Source organism: Myotis nattereri (genome assembly GCF_964212035.1).
Source record: "Myotis nattereri genome assembly, chromosome: 1".
Lineage (NCBI taxonomy): Eukaryota > Metazoa > Chordata > Mammalia > Chiroptera > Vespertilionidae > Myotis > Myotis nattereri.
The window spans coordinates 34,706,529-34,727,127 of record NC_138075.1 but is presented as its reverse complement, the minus strand read 5'-3'; the positions used below and the strand labels follow the sequence as shown (position 1 = coordinate 34,727,127).

General features: G+C 33.0%; 1 protein-coding gene across 1 annotated transcript in view; it reads left to right on the top strand.

Annotated features, from left to right (window-relative positions):
- The window catches only part of PPM1A (protein phosphatase, Mg2+/Mn2+ dependent 1A), a 46,752-nt gene extending 33,217 nt beyond the window's left edge, over positions 1–13,535 (top strand). Inside the window, exons 2-6 of the mRNA XM_081090474.1 lie at positions 1,166–2,019; positions 5,305–5,422; positions 9,556–9,664; positions 11,311–11,368; positions 12,339–13,535. Of these exons, the coding sequence (XP_080946600.1) occupies positions 1,186–2,019; positions 5,305–5,422; positions 9,556–9,664; positions 11,311–11,368; positions 12,339–12,368 (1,149 nt within the window). The 5' untranslated portion in view covers positions 1,166–1,185 and the 3' untranslated portion in view covers positions 12,369–13,535. The remainder of the gene's footprint in view (positions 1–1,165; positions 2,020–5,304; positions 5,423–9,555; positions 9,665–11,310; positions 11,369–12,338) is intronic.
- The last annotated feature ends 7,064 nt before the right edge of the window (positions 13,536–20,599 follow it).

Here is a 20,599-nt window from a genome sequence, read left to right as displayed (position 1 = left end):
GACGCACACTGATGACCAGGGGACAGACACTTAATGCACAGGATCGGGCTCCCTCCTGTCTGGATCGGGCCTGTGGGGATCGGGCTCCCTCCTGTCTGGATCGGGCCTGTGGGGATCGGGCTCCCTCCTGTCTGGATCGGGCCTGCGGGGATCAGGCTCCCTCCTGTCTGGATTGGGACTGCAGGGATCGGGCCGAAACCGGCTATCCAACATCCCCCAGGGGTCCCGGATTGTGAGAGGGTGCAGGCCAGGCCAAGGGACCCCACTGGTGCACAGATCCATGCACCAGGCCTTTAGTAGAGTATAATAATAGTGATACTTGTTATTAACACTAGATTAATAGAATACATTACAGTAGATTTGTTAATATGTAAGCTTTGTTATATGTATGTATAATTATTTTGCAACTTGAAATTTGAAGCTGGACCACTTAACGGTAATTTAATAACTTACTGACTGTATCAAAGACTGAAAAACCTATAGAAAAGGTAGAATTTAAGTAAACTTTAAAGGCGGGGAATGCTTTTTTTATAAGTAGGAAGGAAAGGCAAGGGACTGACATGAGCAGAGGCTTAAAGGAAAGGGTGCAGATTTGGACCTTTGTGAGTAGATCATTTTTTACTTTTTCATAGGTTTGATGGAGTAGGAATAAAACTAGGTGATTTGGAATCAAACTTTGAAAAGCTTTAATGTTTCATTAAGATTTTTTATTTAGTAAGCCTTTCGTATGTCCTGTGAATTAACTTGGCTTTTCTTAATATATACACTTACAACTTAGTTCTGAGATTCCCTGAAAGATTCACATGTTTAATGCAACCCCAAACGTGAAGCCTACTTTATATAAGTTAATGGCTTCTGCCAAGTCTTTCTTCCTTAAGTGGTTATGCCTTGAAAGCAGTGTTTGATCCTCCATTTTTATCCTGATGCTTTAGTTCTTTCTGCCTGTTGTCCATTCTTAGCTGTTCCTGATCAGTCTTTCCTCCAATTCTTCCTTCTTAATATCCAGGTTCCAAGTAAGCAATGCAATGAGTGTCTGCTAATCACCAGAGTTGTAAATTCTTATTGAAAGGTTTTTTTTGTATCTCCTTCACTTTTAAAAGGTTGTTGGATATGTGTTTTTGTTTACAAAATAGTTATTAATTTTCTTGTTTCTCTTCCTTTGCAGACCTAAAGGATCAAGACATAATGGGAGCATTTTTAGACAAGCCAAAGATGGAAAAACATAATGCCCAGGGGCAGGGTAATGGGTTACGATATGGGCTAAGCAGCATGCAAGGCTGGCGAGTTGAAATGGAGGATGCACATACAGCTGTAATTGGTTTGCCAAGCGGACTTGAAACATGGTCATTCTTTGCTGTGTATGATGGGCATGCTGGTTCTCAGGTTGCCAAATACTGCTGTGAGCATTTGTTAGATCACATCACCAATAACCAGGATTTTAAAGGGTCTGCAGGAGCACCTTCTGTTGAAAATGTAAAGAATGGAATCAGAACAGGTTTTCTGGAGATTGATGAACACATGAGAGTTATGTCAGAGAAGAAACATGGTGCAGATAGAAGTGGGTCAACAGCTGTGGGTGTCTTAATTTCTCCTCACCATACTTACTTCATTAACTGTGGAGACTCGAGAGGTTTACTTTGTAGGAACAGAAAAGTTTATTTCTTCACACAAGATCACAAACCAAATAATCCGCTGGAAAAAGAACGGATTCAGAATGCAGGTGGCTCTGTAATGATTCAGCGTGTGAATGGCTCTCTGGCTGTATCGAGAGCACTTGGGGACTTTGATTACAAATGTGTCCATGGAAAAGGTCCTACAGAGCAGCTTGTCTCACCAGAGCCTGAAGTCCATGATATTGAAAGATCTGAAGAAGATGATCAGTTCATTATCCTTGCATGTGATGGTATTTGGGATGTTATGGGAAATGAAGAGCTCTGTGATTTTGTAAGATCCAGACTTGAAGTCACTGATGACCTTGAGAAAGTTTGCAATGAAGTAGTCGACACGTGTTTGTATAAGGTAGCTAGACTTTTTTTTTTTAAGATAAAATGATTTTATGCCATCTTAATTACTGTAGTATTTAATCATCTTAGAACCTGATAGTTCTCAGAAATAAGATTTTGCCATAATTACAGGATACTCTTCACTATGAAACTATAGGAACACTTTTTATAAATAAACAACCCTGTTACCGAATATACAAATTATAATCTGAATGTTAGTCTTTTAGTAACCATGACTACTTGAGCTTTTTAATATTATATAACATTGTCAAAGGTAAAATGATTGTATAAAAACGCATGTTTTAAAAAGGAGGATAGCACAAGGTTAGGCCTCAGTATCTGTAAATGAAAAGTATTTTAGAATTTTAATGTTTTATTTTTACCTTGTGATATCTCAGTATATTTATTTTTTTATATATTTTTTATTGATTTTTTTTTACAGAGAGGAAGGGAGAGGGAGAGGGATACAGAGTTAGAAACATCGATGAGAGAGAAACACCGATCGGCTGCCTCCTGCACGCCCCCTACTGGGGATGTGCCCGCAACCCAGGTACATGCCCTTGACTGGAATCGGACCTGGAACCGTTCAATCCGCAGGCCGATGCTCTATCCGCTGAGCCAAACCTGTCAGGGCCTCAGTATATTTATTGCTTTGAGACTATAGTCTAATGAATCTGTAGCATCAACAAAGAGAACTGAGCGATTAGTTGGTGTGATGTAATAGAAATAGTCTTGGACATAGAGTCAGAAGAAATTGGTATGAGACTGTGTATGACTTTGGGTAAGCTGTTTATCTAGAAAATCAGTTTCTTTAATTGAAAAAAAAGGTAAGGAATATTAATACACTGTCTCATGGGGTTGTTGACATGATCAAATGGGTTCATGTGTGTAGATGAGCCAGCTCAACACCTTTATTTTACGGAGGAAGCTGAAGCCAGAGAAGGCTCTGTGACTTAGGCATACACACCTAAAATCAAGGCTTGCTTCTGTTACTTTTGTACTCTAGGGTATTGAACAAATTATCAACCTCTCAGCTTTTGAATGAAAATAATAATATCTAACTTGGGATTATTAAGTAACTAAATTAATGAACTAATGTATACATATGAAGTGCTGAGTTTACCAAATAGTGTGTACTGAGTACATGCTGTTCCCTATCCTAGAGAAGTTAAAAATGACTTCTAGAGGGTTGTACAATTTACTTCTATGGTAGCACTAAGGCTAGAATCTAAGACTTGACTTAGGTTTAGTGTTCTTTCTACCACACTGTTCTCTCTTGTCAGTAATGCTCCTTGACTAATTCTTTGATTGTTTTAAGCAAATATTGATTATGTACAACTCTTCTGAGGCTATATGTATTTGATTTTCTTTTAACATACAGAAATAGAAAGTCAACATAATACTCTTTATAGTTTTAAATTTTTTAATTTTAATTTTTTGTTTATTGTCACCTGAGGATATTTTTTCCATTGCTTATCAAAGAAAGTAGGGGGTGGAGAGACAGAGAATCATTGATGTGAGAGAGGATGTGAGAGAGGCACGTTGACTGGTTGCCTCCCGCACGCACTCTGGGCAGGGACGGGGACTGAATTCAAAGCTGAGGTACGTGCTCTTGACTGGAAATCAAACTCATGACCCTTTGGGGTGCAAGCCACCATTCTAACCATGGAACACGTGTGCCAGGGCAATACTCTAGTTTTATATGCACACTGCCAGCTCTACTTAAACTTAATTAAAATCTGATCGTACTTAGAGATCAGTTTTTTTGTATCATCCAACATGAGTCAAGTTTATGTAACATTCAGCACTTAAGTTAAAAATTCAATAGAGCCACAACTTAATAGTGTACACTGTTAATTTTTTAATTTGAGGAGAATCAAACAATGATGCATATGTTCTTTGTCCCTTTTAGTATGCATAAAAATAGTATCTATTTGTTGGGTTTATTCTGTAGCACTTGAGAATTAAATGCTTTTTTGCTAAATTAAAAGCTGTTTTCTTAAGAGAATTGTCAGATTCAGATATTAGTAAATATGGTTCAGATTCCACTTTTTCTCTTCTGCATTCTACACTATTTTAAAAATTATTCAGCCCTGGCCTTTGTAGCTTAGTTGCTTGGACATCATCTCATGCACTAAGGGTTGCTGGTTTGATTCCTGATTAGGGCACACACTCAGGTTGTGGGATCAATCCTCAGTAGGGGGCATACAGGAGGCAGCTGATTGATGTTGTGCTCTCATGTTGATGTTTCTCTCTTCTCCCTTCCTCTCTCTTTAAAAATAAGCTATTATAAAAAACTAGAGGCCCAATGCACCAATTCTTGCACAGGTGGGTCCGGCTGGCCTGCCCTGATCAGGGTCCATCAGGCTAGGCCAGCTTGGAGGAGAGGTTGCAGGGCAGATGGCCGGCTAACCCCACTCCCTGGTCGAACTCCTGGTCGAGGGGACAGTTTACATATTAGCCTTTAATTATATAGGATTATTCAATACCTTATCATTTGCCACACTTAAATTCCACAAGATCTTTTATTATTAAATCTTTGTATTGTTTGCTTAAACTAATGATATAAGGTCAGTTTTCCCATATAGTGAGATTAAATATTTAAAATGTAAAAAGTTAATTCCAATTACTAATAGGAAGGGGAAGTATGGGCACTCCACATTGATTCAAGTATTTTAATTATGGTATTTTGAATACCTAGGTGTTTTTAAAAATGAATGTGCTTTCAAAAAGTCAATTTTTTTGAAGTTTGAAAGTTAAAAGCTGGTTTATAAACTTAATATATGTAATTTTGCTTCTAATTCCAGTGATATATCTAAAGAAAATTAGCCCCACAATTCATTATAATTTATTCTAAATGTAAGTTTGTCAAGTATACATGTAACTACAGGTCATATAGTTAAAAAAAACACCACTGGAATTTTCTATTTTCTTGAATTAAATGAATGTCTGTGTATATGTGTACTTGTCTTTAGGTATCATATCACTTTAGGTTAAGTGGGCCACCAACAAATGTTCAGAAATATATTTGTTTTATAGAATTTTAAAAAATTGTTGCAGTAGAATTTAACTTGTAGTGTTTCAGTCCTTTTTTTTTTATAGTGTTGGTTATACTGTGTACTATATGTACAATATGTGTTAGGAGGGGTGTACCTTCCACATATTCATAAATTTCTTTCCTCCTTAATAACTATTTTCACTAAAACAATTATATTTATAATTGGCATGGCTGTAAAGGTTCTCAAGGCTTCCAAGAGCAAAAAGAAAACCAAAATATTTTCTCAAATTTTTTTCTTCCCAGGGAAGTCGAGACAACATGAGTGTGATATTGATCTGTTTCCCAAATGCACCCAAAGTATTGCCAGAAGCAGTGAAGAAGGAGGCAGAGTTGGACAAGTACCTGGAAAGCAGAGTAGAAGGTGGATCATTTAACAAAAAATAAGTTTCTTTATTAAAGAAAATCTCAACACAATCAAACTTTAACATTTTAGCTTTTATATCTTTACATGCCTTTGACATCTAGTGTTTAGTGTACAAAAGAGGGAAGGAGCATTTCTGTAGTAGCTGTTTAGATGTTTGTGATTGTTTTTATCACAGTTAGCAGTAGAAATAACAACTGGTGTGGTCCTGTACATTCTCTTAAGGATACTTTTGTTTTAAAAGGCTCAAGTGTTTGTATGCTTTAAAATTCTTGATGAATTCACTGGTATGAGTGATTTTATGCCAGGAAAGTAATTTGTGGTTTATTTATTTATAAACACATTATTTACGATGGTGATAATTTGATTGCCATCTTTGTAAAGCCATGTATATGAATTTGAGATCTTTAGGAGTTTTGTTTTTTTATTTTTGTTTTTTAATAACTTGAAGATCACAGCATGGTTGTTAACAACTTCCATGTGCCACCACTTTAAAATTTTTATTTTAAACTCTTTTAAGACTTTCTTGCCAAAGTCATAAACTGCCACACCTGGACAACATAGACCTGAATAAAAGACATACTAGGTTTCTACCTAGCAGAAATATAAATGCTGAATTAAATCAAGAAATAAGTTTGGAATTCTAGGAGTATATTTGTCAGAATTCTGCAAATTATTTTGATTAGATGATTAGAAAGATGTTTGTAACTCTCGAATGTAATGCCTTTAAATCCTTGAAAAAAATTAAATGATCTTTAATGCAATTACTATTTGATATAAATATTAAATCTCCTCAGAGAATTCCAGTTTACTGCATATATGCCATAAGCATGTAAATTATGCAGTTTCTTTAAGCAGAAAAACTTGGCATGCCTATAATAGCATTAAAATGCATTTTGGGCTCCTAATGTCATTAATCTGCACGTTAAAGACCTCTAATAGCATGTAAGCATTGACCTACACACTATTATATCCTGCTGTGCCTGCATTAATAAAATCAATCCGCACTTTAATTTTGTTTTCTCCCTTTTTACTGTTTGATATCAGTTATAATCAGTCTGATATTAAAATCATGTTTGGTTTTGATTTGCAGTACTATCTATAGCTGCTGTTTTTATAGTTTTTCACTTGATAGTGATATATTTAGTACTGTGTGTATGTTACTGTTTAATATTTCATTCATTGGACATACTATTCAATGAGTTTGTTTCCTCACGAAGGGTCGTAGAATTTTTATATTTTAAATGAATAATTTAAATGTAAGTTATTTATATATAATACAGTAAAATAAAATATTTAGTGATACCAAGTCATATCACATTGGTTTAAACTGCTGGTTAGTGAAAAAATATGAAGCCATAAGAAAAATATGTATTGGGAGAAGTTGATATTTAATTTATTGGCACTTTAAAGTAACTTGGGCACATATGTTTTCTTATCGATTTAAAGAAACAATAAGTAGTTTCATTTACTATGAAATGGGATCAAATTTTAGAAATAAATTGCTACTTTTCAGTGTGCACTCTTAATTTTGATGCAATCCTAAATAATTGCTGTAGATATATAATTTTGTGGTACACTATTGAGTTTTACATTGCTTATTATTGAACAAGAATTGCCACCTGAACATTAATTCTCAATGTTTTTGATATGTTGTAGTTTTATTATACTTATACCATTAAGTATAATATGATTAAAGAATATGACATTCTTTACTGAGATTTGATGAGATTACAACTAGAGAATAAATATTACATTAATTAAAACTACTATATTTAAAAAATAGAAAGGATATAACTATTTGCATTATAAAAATTATATCTTAAAAAGTGAAAAGTACTGCACTTAGGTCCTAAAATAGACATCGAATACTTTTTAAAAAATTTCTTTAAATACATGCCTTCAGTAAATTGCTGTGACTTACTAAACCTCATTTTATTTGTTTTGAATACTTTTGGCTTCTCTGTCCACATTACAGAAAAGCACAGAGACTTTTTAGCTCTCCTGCTATTATCTGTGCCCATCTAAAACTTGACTTTCTTGGGTTGTGAAAAGATTGAGCTCATAATTTAAACCATATCACGTAAGATTGTGGTCCTGCTAAGTAAATTTAAGATTATACTTGTATGTACATATTTTTTAAATCTTTGCTACTGAGTGCCCAAGCTTTAAAGTTGCTAATTTGGAGATAACTGCTAGAATCTCTCAGACTTAGTGGATGGAAGAGCAGAATGTGTTTATATATGAGTATGTGAAACATCTATCTTCTATACATAAGTGTTGTTCAATAAAAGGCATTTAGTCTTTTTACAATTCTAATTAAAATGTATAGTCCAAGAACAATTAAGGAATACTTATTAAAGTTCTTTCTTTTCATTTTTTTTTAAAGCAGAAAGAAACAAGGCTAGTGTAGTATTAATGGTCAGATAATTTACATGTATTATCCCCTGTGGAATAGGAGATATTAACAGTTTTTAAAATCTTACATTATTTTTTTAAGAATTTGTCTTCCTGTAATTTTCTTCACAATTAAAATATCCTAATTTATATTTTAACAAAGGAGATGTAAAATAACATCAAGTATAGACGACTCAAGGTAATGATTTTTTTAGACCTGAAACCATCATTGATTGAATTTATCACCAGTGTTCATTTCTATTATGTCTAGTTATCTACCCAGTAATTGTATTGGCTTAGCAGAGACTGTATGTTAAGTGTAATTACAGCTTTAGATTGTGAAATTGTTCAGTTTAGGTAAACATCAAATCCCTTTATTTTTGTACAGCAGATTTCCAGCATTAGAACCATGTAGAATAAATATACTAGATGTTAAAGATTACACAATAAAGGAACTTGGCAAACCAAATCTGAGATCCTTGCTTTTTGTTCAGATTTAAGACTGTTCTTTTTTAAAGGCAAAATATAATAGATGGTAAAATTTGGCCTTAATTCCAAAAGGATAGTTTGAGCCATTTAAAGAAACATGGGTAGTATTGTCTGTCTTCTAATAGGTGGCTTTAAGGATGAATTAATATTTTGAGATTCGATCAAAGAATGAAAGATCTTTATATGCATTGTTATTTTAAAGGTATTTACAAATTGAGAACTAGAATGATAATTTTCTTGCCCCAATGGTGACAAAGAAAATATCTTAGTATAATAAACATTACTAAAGCAAAAAATTAAACAAACTTGAACATATAACTTACACAAATACCTTTGGCATGATCTTGCATTTAGAATTAAATACACTAAAACTTCAAGTAAAGACTTGTACTTAAAGTGATTACTTTGAGAGTTCTTTAAGTTGCTTGTACATAATTGTTGGTATTCTGTGGTATGAATGCATCTGCATGGCAACACTGCAGATCATATCACTATACTCATTTAGTAACTGAATTATTGATTTCAAGTACAGTTGTATGATTTATCAGTTTTTTTCTTTTTAAAAATTTTGTCATGAAATTTAGACTTTTACATTCTATAGGCTTTGTTCAAATAATCAACTAAGGAAAAGGTATTATGTATCTCTGTATTGCTTAAAGATACTTTAGACAAAAATTAAATAGAATGATGTGTTAGTACATAACCTAATCTGCACATGCTATTTCGGAATCATTTTGAAATATAAAATTATATGTAAAAGTAATTTGCATTAATATATAATCAGTAAATTCTTCTGTACTTAAACATTAATTTTTTTTCAAATCTTGAAATTGTTTATGTTTTTTTTAAATCTGTATTTTCAGGGCAAAGTTCAGGAAATATATTTCTAGTCTAAAGAGAGGAGCTGATTTCAGAAGTAACTAGTTCGCATCTTAAGAAGAATACTCATTTGTACACACGTATTTCTGATTATATAATACATTGATTTTAACATGAAATTTTGTTTTCACATTTTTGTCTTGTTTGTTTTCACTTTGCAATTAATTATGGAAAATATCTTTTGTGTCATTTTGTACATCCCTTTGTCACAAATGTTCAAAGGTCAACTTGATTTTTTTCCCCCTACACCAGTTTAGAAAATCTCAGATATGGTAAATGCCATCTTTAAAAACCTAAGTTATCTTTGTTTCAGTTTTTTTAAATTAAATTTGGATAACACTTACAAAAAAAGTACTTCTGATTCCCAGAAATCATAAAGAAGCAGGGGGAAGGCGTCCCTGACTTAGTCCATGTGATGCGCACATTAGCAAGTGAGAACATCCCCAGCCTCCCCCCAGGAGGTGAATTGGCAAGCAAGTAAGTTACATTCTGCATACTCTTATGTTTTATCTCAGTACATGAAAATGTTAGGTGTTTGCTGATTAAATGTATATTTACTAGTACATAATTTCTAAAGTGATGCAATTATCTGTATCCTCAGAACATTTTATTTGTGGTTCAGTGTTTTCCAGTACGTATTAATGATATATGATGCTTGTTTAGAATAGGTATCAGAATGTTATTGTTTTTAGCTAATTACACTGAAAGCTGTCCTTAGTGGAGGTTTGGATTTCCTTATATAGCATAACTGAGATAATATAGTGAAAGAATTTTTTAAATTAAATTCTATAGCACTACATTATTCCTATTATTATATTTGATCATGTCAAGCCCTGGATAATTTACCCCAGAGATTAGCATCCTTTTCCTCCTCCATTGGATCCATTTTTTTACATCTGACTTTCGCAGTGTTTTTAGTTGTTGATTGCTGGTAGGTTGGGTTTTGGTATGAGGTTACATTTCTTGCCTTTTTTTCTTTGCGCTTTATCTCACAGAGCTGGACTTACTATGTTAAATATTAAGCTTACATCTTTATAAACTAAAGTGGAGACTTTAAGGCATTTTATAATTTAAGGTTTTAAACATTTTTACCTCAGATATCTATATAATTGACCTAAAAGGATATATTGATTAATTTCATTGATTCTCCACTGTATTCCGTAAGTGTAGCCATATTTTTTTATCATCCTTTCACATTTAGTCATTATAAAACTTCCTGTTTGTAGCTTTTGTTTTTAGGAAACGTTTTTTTCCCATATGACCTTCTGTGAAATGAATGTCTATAAAATTTTCAAATTGATTTTGGAAGTAGGAAAGCTAAAATACCACTACAGATTTTTTTTTTTTACGAAATGTTATTCAAAAATGAATTCCTAGACTTGTCAGGGAAATGTCATACTTTACATTTCAGTTTGTTTTTTTTAATCCTCACCCAAAGATATGTTTTTATTGATTTTTTTTTTTTTTTAAGAGAGAGATAACAAACATCCATGTTAGAGAGAATCAGAAATCGGCTGCCTCATGCATGTCCCCCCACTGGGACTTGAGCCCACTGTCCGGGCATGTGTCCTGATAGGGAATCAAACCATGACCTCCTGGTTCATGGGTTGATACTCAACCACTGAGCCACACCGGCCAGGTACACTTCAGTTTTAATAAAACTGTTTTAAAGGGGCATTACAAAAAGTATAAACTGAAATGTAAAATATATGTAAATTACTTTACTACCACAGAGGTTGAAGTTAACTTCTAGTTCAAAACAGTCAACTTTTAACCAGAATATATTAGTATGTCTTAAGAACTGCTTCATCATTGCCAACTTAAAACCACTTAAACAGTTCCAATAGAAATGGATCATAGTGGCTGATTTTTTTTCCATTACTTTTAGTCTTCTGTTAATTAAGTTGGTGGCATATTACATTTTAGAGTAAATTTACCTCTACTTTAACTTTGGGCCTCAAGTATCTTAGAGTGAGGCTCACTTATTGACAGCTAGAAATAGAACTAAAATAATTCCCAAGTATAAAATTATCTTTGACATTTTAATCAACACCTGGCTGTGAGTTATTAAACAACTTTATGCTCTAAAGAAAAATTAACTTTCTGCATTTTTTAAAATTTAGGCGGAATATAATTGAAGCCGTTTACAATAGACTGAATCCTTACAAAAATGATGACACTGTAAGTAGCATTTTAGTTCCCTCTGCTTTCCCTTCCCCTCCACTCTAAATGCATATCCTTCCTACCTGTTTTTGCAGAGTTGTTCACTGCACCCATTCTTTTACACACACCCCTGATTGATTGCTCTGAACTCTGCCTGCACCACAGTTCTAGTGATTGAGGACATAATCATGGTGAGTGGCCACCTCTCTCAAAAAAGAAGAAAGTCCCTTTGAATTATTGTGGGTTTTTTAAGCCTCTACAAGCAGTCAATTTCAAGAGGTTTGCCTCCACTAAACATTTTTTTGAAGTTGGGAATAATATATCTACTCAGAATCTTGATCTGAGTTTGTAAGCAGCTACAACAGAACTTCAGAATGCCCATCTTCACTAAGTAGTTTTTTTATGGTTGGAAATACTTTTGCCAAGAACCTGAAGTACTAATACTTCATTTAAATATTAAAGTAGAGAGTTCTGTTTATGTAAATAGACATTGGAATGCCATTCTTCAATTAAGTTTCCTATTACAATTGTGTTATAATATGGTTTGTGTAGAAGAGTGGTAACTTCAAATCATTTGGGCAAGTCCTGAAATATTTTATATATTGCAAGTGAAGCCTCCTCGAATCTTATATTACTTGAGGTCTTAATCTCTTATGCAATAAAAAGTTTATAAAAGTAGTGTTATAAAAATTGAGTTTTATTGAAGAAAAAAATATTTAGTGGTTTTATTGGCTTAGAAATACTTTTGGTCAAACTCATGGAAAAATCATATTTCAAGTACTATTGTATTCCAAAACAAAGGGTTAACAATTTTTTGAAAGATTAAATATTGATATTTCATATACACATATACACATAAGCTTTAAGAAACATATTCTGAAAGTCAACTTTACAAAACCTATCTTCTTCATTGTCCAGAAAGTATTGTATTGTGGCACCTCTGTGCTTTAATTTAGTTCCTTGTTTTGCTTTGTTTCCTTTTATAAAGGACTCTACATCGACTGATGATATGTGGTAAAACTGCTCATCTAGCCATGGAGTTTATCTTCACCTCCAAAGGAGAGTACAGCTCAACTTCATTGAACCTTTTAACATTCATCCTCATCTTTAAAGAAGGGCGTATGACATGGGTGAGAGTGATTACACCAGAGAACTTCAGCAGTACAACAGCTAGCCCAGAACTGATTTTTTTTTTTTTGTAAATTTGAGACTTATGTAAACGTGATTTTAAACCATAATTCATGTTGTAAATCAGACTCCAGCAATTTTTGTTGTATGATTTTGTTTTTTGTAAAGTGTAACTGTCCTTGTACAAAATGCTCATATTTAATTATGAACTGCTTTAAATCATTATCAAAGTTATAAGAAATGTTTGGCTTGTTGTGTGACGCAACAGATATATAGATCTTTCAAGTCATGTTGTGTTTGGACTTGGGGTTGGGACAGAGAGAGCAGCAGCCATGTCAGCTAGACGCTCAACTGTGCACATGATTATGGAGAAAAATTCCAAAATCTTATAAAGCCGAGCATCCAGGGAGTTAATTGGAAACTATCTTAATGTTCTTGGCAGTGGGATTGGCATTGTTGATAAAGCTGGTCCCTTCACTTAATTGTCTTTAAGTTGTTCTCTACTTGTTGCCATGAGTATTGCAGGTTATACAGTATATTCATAAGAATATCAGTCTTGGGGCTAAAATGCCTTGATTCTTTGCACCTCTTTTACAAGTCCTTACATTTAATTATTAATTGATAAGCAGCAGCTTCCTACAGATAGTAGGAGAGACTGCCACATTTTGCTATCATGATTGGCTGGGCCTGCTGCTGTTCCTAGTAAGATATTCTGAATTCCATTTTATCAATAAAGCTTGATTTAACGAACAAGAAATTTAATCATGTATGTGTAATTCCTCCTTTACCTTGCCCTTTTAAAACACCATGTCATTGTAAATGAGAAGTTTCTATGGGAAAAGATGTTAGTCTCTTTTAATTGGAACATCCTGTTACTCAAGGCATAGAGGGAACTGTTTCTTTTCCATTAGCAAGACTAAAGATTTAAGTCTCTGTCGTTCCTTAATCTATTTTTTAAATGGGTTTCTTTCTGGCTGCTTATTTTTCATTAAGATATGTATCAGCTCGAATTTGCCTACTGTTTAATTAAAATAATTGTCAGAGCTTGACAATCTAACATTCTGTGGTAGGTGTGTGTGTTTGTGAGTGTGTTTGCCTGTGATTTTTAATTGGCCCATGTCTTTAGAATCCAAGTAGTTAAGATGTATTTGTGATTTGAAATATAGCATGTTGATAATATTTAGCTGTTGGCCTTTAAAAATAACTCAAAGTTTAAAGAACTGTAGATATAAAAATTAACTAATTTAATTTAGGCTTAAATTCCTCTGATTAAGCATGTGAAAGTAAGTTTTAAAATCTGTCACATTGAAAAGACTACTGTTCTGTGCCCTTCTGTATTTTTTGTCTCTTTAGGTTGAATATTGTATTTATACCATGTAATTTAATCATTCAGTAGGCAGATTCCCCACTAGAAAAATATTAAAGTACATTTGAATACAAGATCAAAACTTTGTGTATAAAAGGTAATATAACTAGTTTCCTTTTGTTTTTACATAATTTGAAAATATACATATTTGTATATATAGCCTTAAAACTAATCTAAAGGTAGGGGAATAGTGGGAAAAGTGATGTGAAATGTCTCAGATTTAAGTAGTTACATACCAACAAAATCTTTTCATTATCCCTCTTATTCATGAGGTGATTAAATGTAACTTAACTGTATTTAATTTATATTTTAATCTAGCATGAATTAAGAAAAACAAGTACTATTTATATTTAGAAATTCATAACAGTTGGAATTACAGAACCAATTCCATACTTAACTTACAAATAAATGCTTCATGTCTAAAATCTGTGGTAAAGTGCGAAGTATGATAATGTTTTAAGTTATGGCTTTGCAAGCATCTAAATGTGCATTTTATGAATAGCAGTGCTTGTAGTATAGATTGATTACCAGACATACTGGTACTGAAAACTAAATTCCTATTGCAAGAAGCCAGGTCCTTAATTTTTTTAAGTAGACTCAGTTTTTAGTTCTGGAAACTTCAATTAGTTTTTGAAATGAAAAATCTTAAATCACAAGTAAGATATATGATAGAAAGCTATATTTTAAACCATAACAGCATATGTAGAGCCTTTTTAAATTTAAGGATCTTTAAATTAAAAAAAATCAAAATATTCCTCTGTTAAAGTTATTAGTACTGAAATTAGGCTTGGAAATGAGAGAAAACTGTATGAAGTGTGATCTGAGAAAACTAAATCTTTTCTACATGAGTCAGCATTGCCATATTAGGTATAGTTTTTCATTATTAAAATACAGGAAGAAAATATACATTGTAACAGCAAACTGTGTTCTTCATTCCTGGGGGTAATGGTGGTTGTAGGGAACCAACCACACTTAAAAGGCACTTTTGCACCTCTGTTGTGCACTTCATTTTTGTACCACTTAAATTCTTGACCTCCCGCCCCCTTTTGTGTGCTAATTAATTAGCATCTCAGGGCAATGCCTCAAAATTTGTTTGATGTGTTGTATGTTATTTTCTTTGGAGGGAAAAAGTTCATGTGTGATGATAATATACTATTCAACATGTGCTTTCGCTTAAATGTTTTAATAGGATGAACCCACTTTGCTGCTTTTAGTGGGAGATTCATTTTGTATAGCAGACTCTTGTTACCCTAACATTAAAGAATTTCACTGATCTTTTATTGTTTTAGCAAGGTAAACTCTTAATTTCTACTTTCTTAGGGAATATACTTTTACAGATAACAAAAGCAGGTCTTAATATTAGTGTTAACTTTTGAAAATCCTAGAGGTATTTTTCTTACTCAGCTTTAGAACTATTTGAAACATATTTTTAATTATAAAGCATTAACTTGCTTTTAGAGTACTATGCAATGAGTGTACTGCTTCCGCCACTAATTTCTTTTAAAAAACTAAATAACCAATTTGGGTCAAAGAATAAATCAAGTATGTAATTCAGATGCTCTGAATTATAGCAGTACTTTTAGTGATCATCTATTGACCAATTAATAACTCAGCTTTTCCACAAAATGTTTTGAGTAGTTATCTGCAAAATACTGTGCTAGACAAAGCATCTTGTACTATAAAGAAATGAATAAATAGGTCCTTGCCCTCAAGGAGTTTACATTTGAGTAGAATTTATAACCTAATATATGTTAGTAAAACTGGGTCACTCATCCAAAAAAATAGTTAATGTCCACCTACTGTCTGCCAGATAATTTCCTGAACACACAGGTCTCTACCCTAAGCAGCTGATTTGTACTTCCTTTATTCACTTAAAAATCTGTTTATTTTCTCCACAAAGTTAAAAATCTCATTCAAAAGAAAATTTTGCTCAGCATAGGAATAAGGTTGGACTGATGAAGCTCAAGTCTATTCAGTATGCTTAACTGTCTTGAACAGATAGCCTTTACTCTCCTGCTGAGAGCAGCAAGTCAGAGAAAGGTAATGGATTTCACAGCACTCTGCAATCCTGGAAATTTTGGTGGATTTTGAAATTTTAGCTAAAATATATATATTTAGCTAAATTTATCTTATTTAAGTAAAACACTGTTCTTTACTTGAAAACATACTGCCAGTGCTAATATCTAATTTTAGCTAAATGATTACTATGTGTTTTAATTTTTAAAATAACTTCACTGCCTATTTTTATTGGACAAATTCATATGGGAATTCAGTTTGTGATTTCTGAAAGAAATGATTAAATTGGTTAAGGGTTTTCTCTTTTGTTTTAATTTTGAATTTCATAATGCATATGCTTTTAATTCATAAAGTTTGAGTGAAAGGTTTAAGCCTTTTAATGTTTTAGTTGCTATTTGTACAGTTTTATGTTAGGATTTGGTATTAGAAAATACTCTGTAAATATTTCAGGATATAAATGTCACTCATTTGAGGTTTAAGGAACTTTAAAGAGTTTCATGTACTTTTGCTTGCAGATCCTGCTGGTGAGATGACCATTTTTTAATTGAGTCATCTAGTCTTTTCATTAGTAAGGGTTTTCTTGTGGGTTTGTTTGTTTGTTTTTAGGATTTAGGAAGACTTCTTTATAGCTTAAAATTTTAGAAGCCTAATTTTACTTTATTTCTTTCAATAATGTGTCATGAGTTTTGGATTGTATTTGTTTTAAATTAAACATTACTTCAGAATATGCTTGAAATATTTAAGAATACATTTTCTAAATGTTATGATTATAATACTTCATTGTTTGTTAATGTGTCAGTTAAGTGTTATTACTGATAGAATGCTCTATGCAGAAATGATGAGAAGCATTAGCCTCCACTTCATTGTCAAATGAACATTTCTACTTTTATTCACCTCAACACAGATTATTTCTCTTTTACCTGCTTTATATATTAAACTCGTGGCTTCTGATCTCATCTTTTTCTAATTATATTACCAGCAGTTAGGAGTGTGCCAATTAGAAAAATTCAATTGTATTGAAGTTGTAGTTGGAAACTTATACTTTTAATTAATGGGGGGGTGGGGGGGTGTTTAAATTGATATAATAACAAAGAGATTTTCCCCCCCACTTATTCTGTATGAAATGTTGCTTCATTTCCTGTACTAGCCTCTTGGTGTTTTCTCTCTTTTTTCAGATGGAAACTGGCCAATTCCTTTTTTTAAGCAAGAAAACTTAATGTATTACCTCACTAAAGCCAACAAATAGTATATAAAACGGCCAAAATTAAGAAAACTTGGGAGGTGGAGGAGTGGGGATATGCCAGTGAGGATAAAGAGGAGAATTAGTTATTTTTAAAGTCATAGGAAGGTCTTTCATGGACCCAGCTATATATTAAAAACTGTTGCATACGTAAACCTGCAAGAACCAACTTTGCTTCTTCGGGTAATATGATTTTTCCACCAAGGGAAATAATGATAAAAAAAAAAAAAAACAAAAAAAAACTACTGCTCCTTCAACATAGAAACTACTGAGAAAAATGAATGCAATGTTTCTTTACCACAAAACCCAACCTTCAGTTCTTTTCATTGCTCCAAACCCAGTATTTTACTAAATAGCTTTGTCATTGAACTAAATGTTTAGAAAAATTTAGTTTTTCCTTTCTTTTTCCTTTCTCTTGACCCAGTAAAAGACATTTACTAACGTTTGCATTTGTATGGTACTATCTGAAGTTAGATTTTGTAGGAGATTGGGTAATGATTAGGTTTAGGTATAAGCATAAATTCACTATAGCAATTGTTCTTAATCTTTTAGGGTTATAGGCCCTTTGAGACTGGTGAATCCTAGGGACTTCCTTATATAACTCCACAAAGTATACAATATTGCATGGTTTAGGGACCCCTGCTTAAGATCCCATATAATAGCACAATAGGGCATCAGCTTTTTTCCTACAAAGCCATAAGAAATACTTCAAGGGCATCAAAATAATTTGACTCTTAAGGAATTGTTCCACTTTTTGAAAAATAGAGGAGGTAGAAGTGGGCCTACCCTGGAATCTGACATTAAAATATGCTTTTTAAAGGTTGTGTTTTGAGGAAATGGAGAGTAATTAAAGGTGAAAAACTAGTATGAGGATAGAGGATAACATTATTCTCTGATTTTGCCACTTTCGAAAGTCAACAGGAAAGAGTTAAAACAGAAATTGAGTGTTTCTGGAATGTTTCTGACCTTCATGGTGCAGATGTAATATATTCACAACCAACATATTTAAGTCAGATCTCACTCAGATTTTGAGCTTCCTGGTGTTAGAGTTCATTAAATATTTAATTCACTTCAGATTCCAAAGAATTAGATATTTACTTACTGATACAGAATGTTAACATGCAGCCACCAATATACAGGATTAATGAGATTTCTACTAAAATATAACTATCATGAAAAAATTCATTAGCTTGTTGCATTTGTTGCCAAAATTGGATGTTTAGTTATAGCTTATTTACTTCCCATTTATGGGACTTTTTAAACAAAAACCACTCATTGTCTATGCTGTTGACTAACTTAGGAAAATAACTTGTTTGTGGTAGTATGTCCTTTTCTGCTTAGTTTCACTCTTGAAATGATTTCTCCTAATTTGTATAAATGTTATGAGTGGAGAGACCATATACATATTAGAAGCATGTTGTATAATATATAGATTTTTTAAATCTGTAAGTGTAAAAAAACTAATACAACTGCAGAAATATTTTTCCTAAATACAGTGTATAACAAAATTCTCTACAGTAACTTACCCACTCTTTACAGTTTTTGTGATCCAAACTTTTGAAGAAATTTCATAAATGTATATTTTGTATTATGTACCAATTCCTGTTCCAAGGAAAAGAAGTGAATTCAGTTCTAACTTTAAGAATGTACTTTTTGTTTTCAAGTCCGTTGGAGAAATTTCATTCAGCCTTTGAATGGTTGCAAATTATATGTGAGATGAAAAGTAGAAATAATCTCTAGTTTGCAAAACTGGTGCCACTAAGTAAACAGGCAGTTGCATAATGTGTGAGTATTTATGATTGATATTAAAAGCAGCATTTTTGTTCTGGCTAGAAAAGAAACCTGGACTTTTTAAAACATATATATTTTTATTGATTTCAGAGAGGAAGGTAGAGGGAGAGAGAGAGACAGAAATATCAATGATGAGAAAGAATCACTGATTGGCTGCTTCCTGCATGTCCCCCACTGAAGACCGAGCCTGCAACCCGGGCATGTGCCCTCGACCAGAATCAAACCTGGGACCCTTTAGTCTGCAGGCCCACACTCTATCCACAGCCAAACTGGCTAGGGCTGGACATTTTTAATTAGTTATTAGGAGACCTTAAGAAATTTTTTAAAAATTGAAATTGGTTAATTTGCTATAAAACAATGGATCTGATAGTAACTGTTTGAACTACACTATTTCTTCTTGATTTAAGGAAGAATACTGAAAGCCAGTAAGTTTGGATTGATGGTTATTTTCAATGAACACATTCCAGAAATAAAGAAGCCAAAGTTACTTCCTTTGGCAAGATCATTCCCATTGTCTTCTTACAGATGATATATATGTTTCTTACTCCCTTGAAGAGTTGAGATTGGGAATTAGGAGTAGAACTTCCTCATATAGTATCTCTAGTGTAAACTTTGACTTAGATTGCAACCCGCTTCGTAGTAGACATGCGTGTGTGTGTGTGTGTGTGTGTGTGTGTGTGTGTGTGTGTTAGGATGCTTACTTCCTCTGCTGTTATGTTAAGTGGTTGTATTACCTGTGTTTTTTCTTGTCTAAACGTGTGACTTAGAGGCTTACACAATTAAATTAGAAGGACTTTAGAGTAAGTTGAATTAGTGATGTAAGTGAACTTCAATGACTGCAAGAACTTATTTTGTTGTAAAATTTTTAATGAAAGCACAATAATGAGGCCTCCTAACCAAAGTCTTTAAAAGTAAGATTGCAGCAAATAAGGATTTACTTAGCTATATGTAGCTAATACCTGTTCACTTGCCAAGGTGTAGCCTTTTGTTTTAGTTTTCCATTTGAAAGTTGAAGCTAGGTTTATTTGTTTTTAGTAAAACATTTATTTCAGTTATTCCCCCCCCCCCCCCCCCGCATACTTGATTACTTACTGCACTGAGAAACTAATATTGGGGTACTCATCTTTTTCTTTTTTCCTTGTTACTGCTTATTAGCTCATACTGAAATTTTCATCAAATCACAGAAATTTCTGTTCCAGTTAAAAAGTCTGTTTGTAGATTAATTACCCCAGAAAACCTTGGCTTGCGTGCCCTCCATAGGACTTTTGTTTACTTGCCACAAAACATGTGCTATGCTACTGCTTGTTGTGTACATGAGAGTTATATTTATTTGTCCTGATACCTTATTAAAATGATTCAGAGTTTCTAAAAAGCTTTTTATTAGTTCATGTGTTTCATGTTAATAGCTGTATTGTTACCTAAATAGTGGATTTGCTAAGCACACCATGTGTGTCATCTATTCTCTGCTATATTTTAGGTCCAGGCTTGGGTCTTCAGACCAAAGCACTTTCCCTATAACTTTCCTGGTAACTACCCAAAATATTTTCCAGGTGTTAATTCAAGCCAATGAAATTTCCAATATTTGACCATCTACCAAAATGGCAGGGTTTTTTAAAAAATATATTTTATTGATTTTTTACAGAGAGGAAGGGAGAGGAATAGAGAGTTAGAAACATTGATGAGAAACATCGATCAGCTGCCTCCTGCA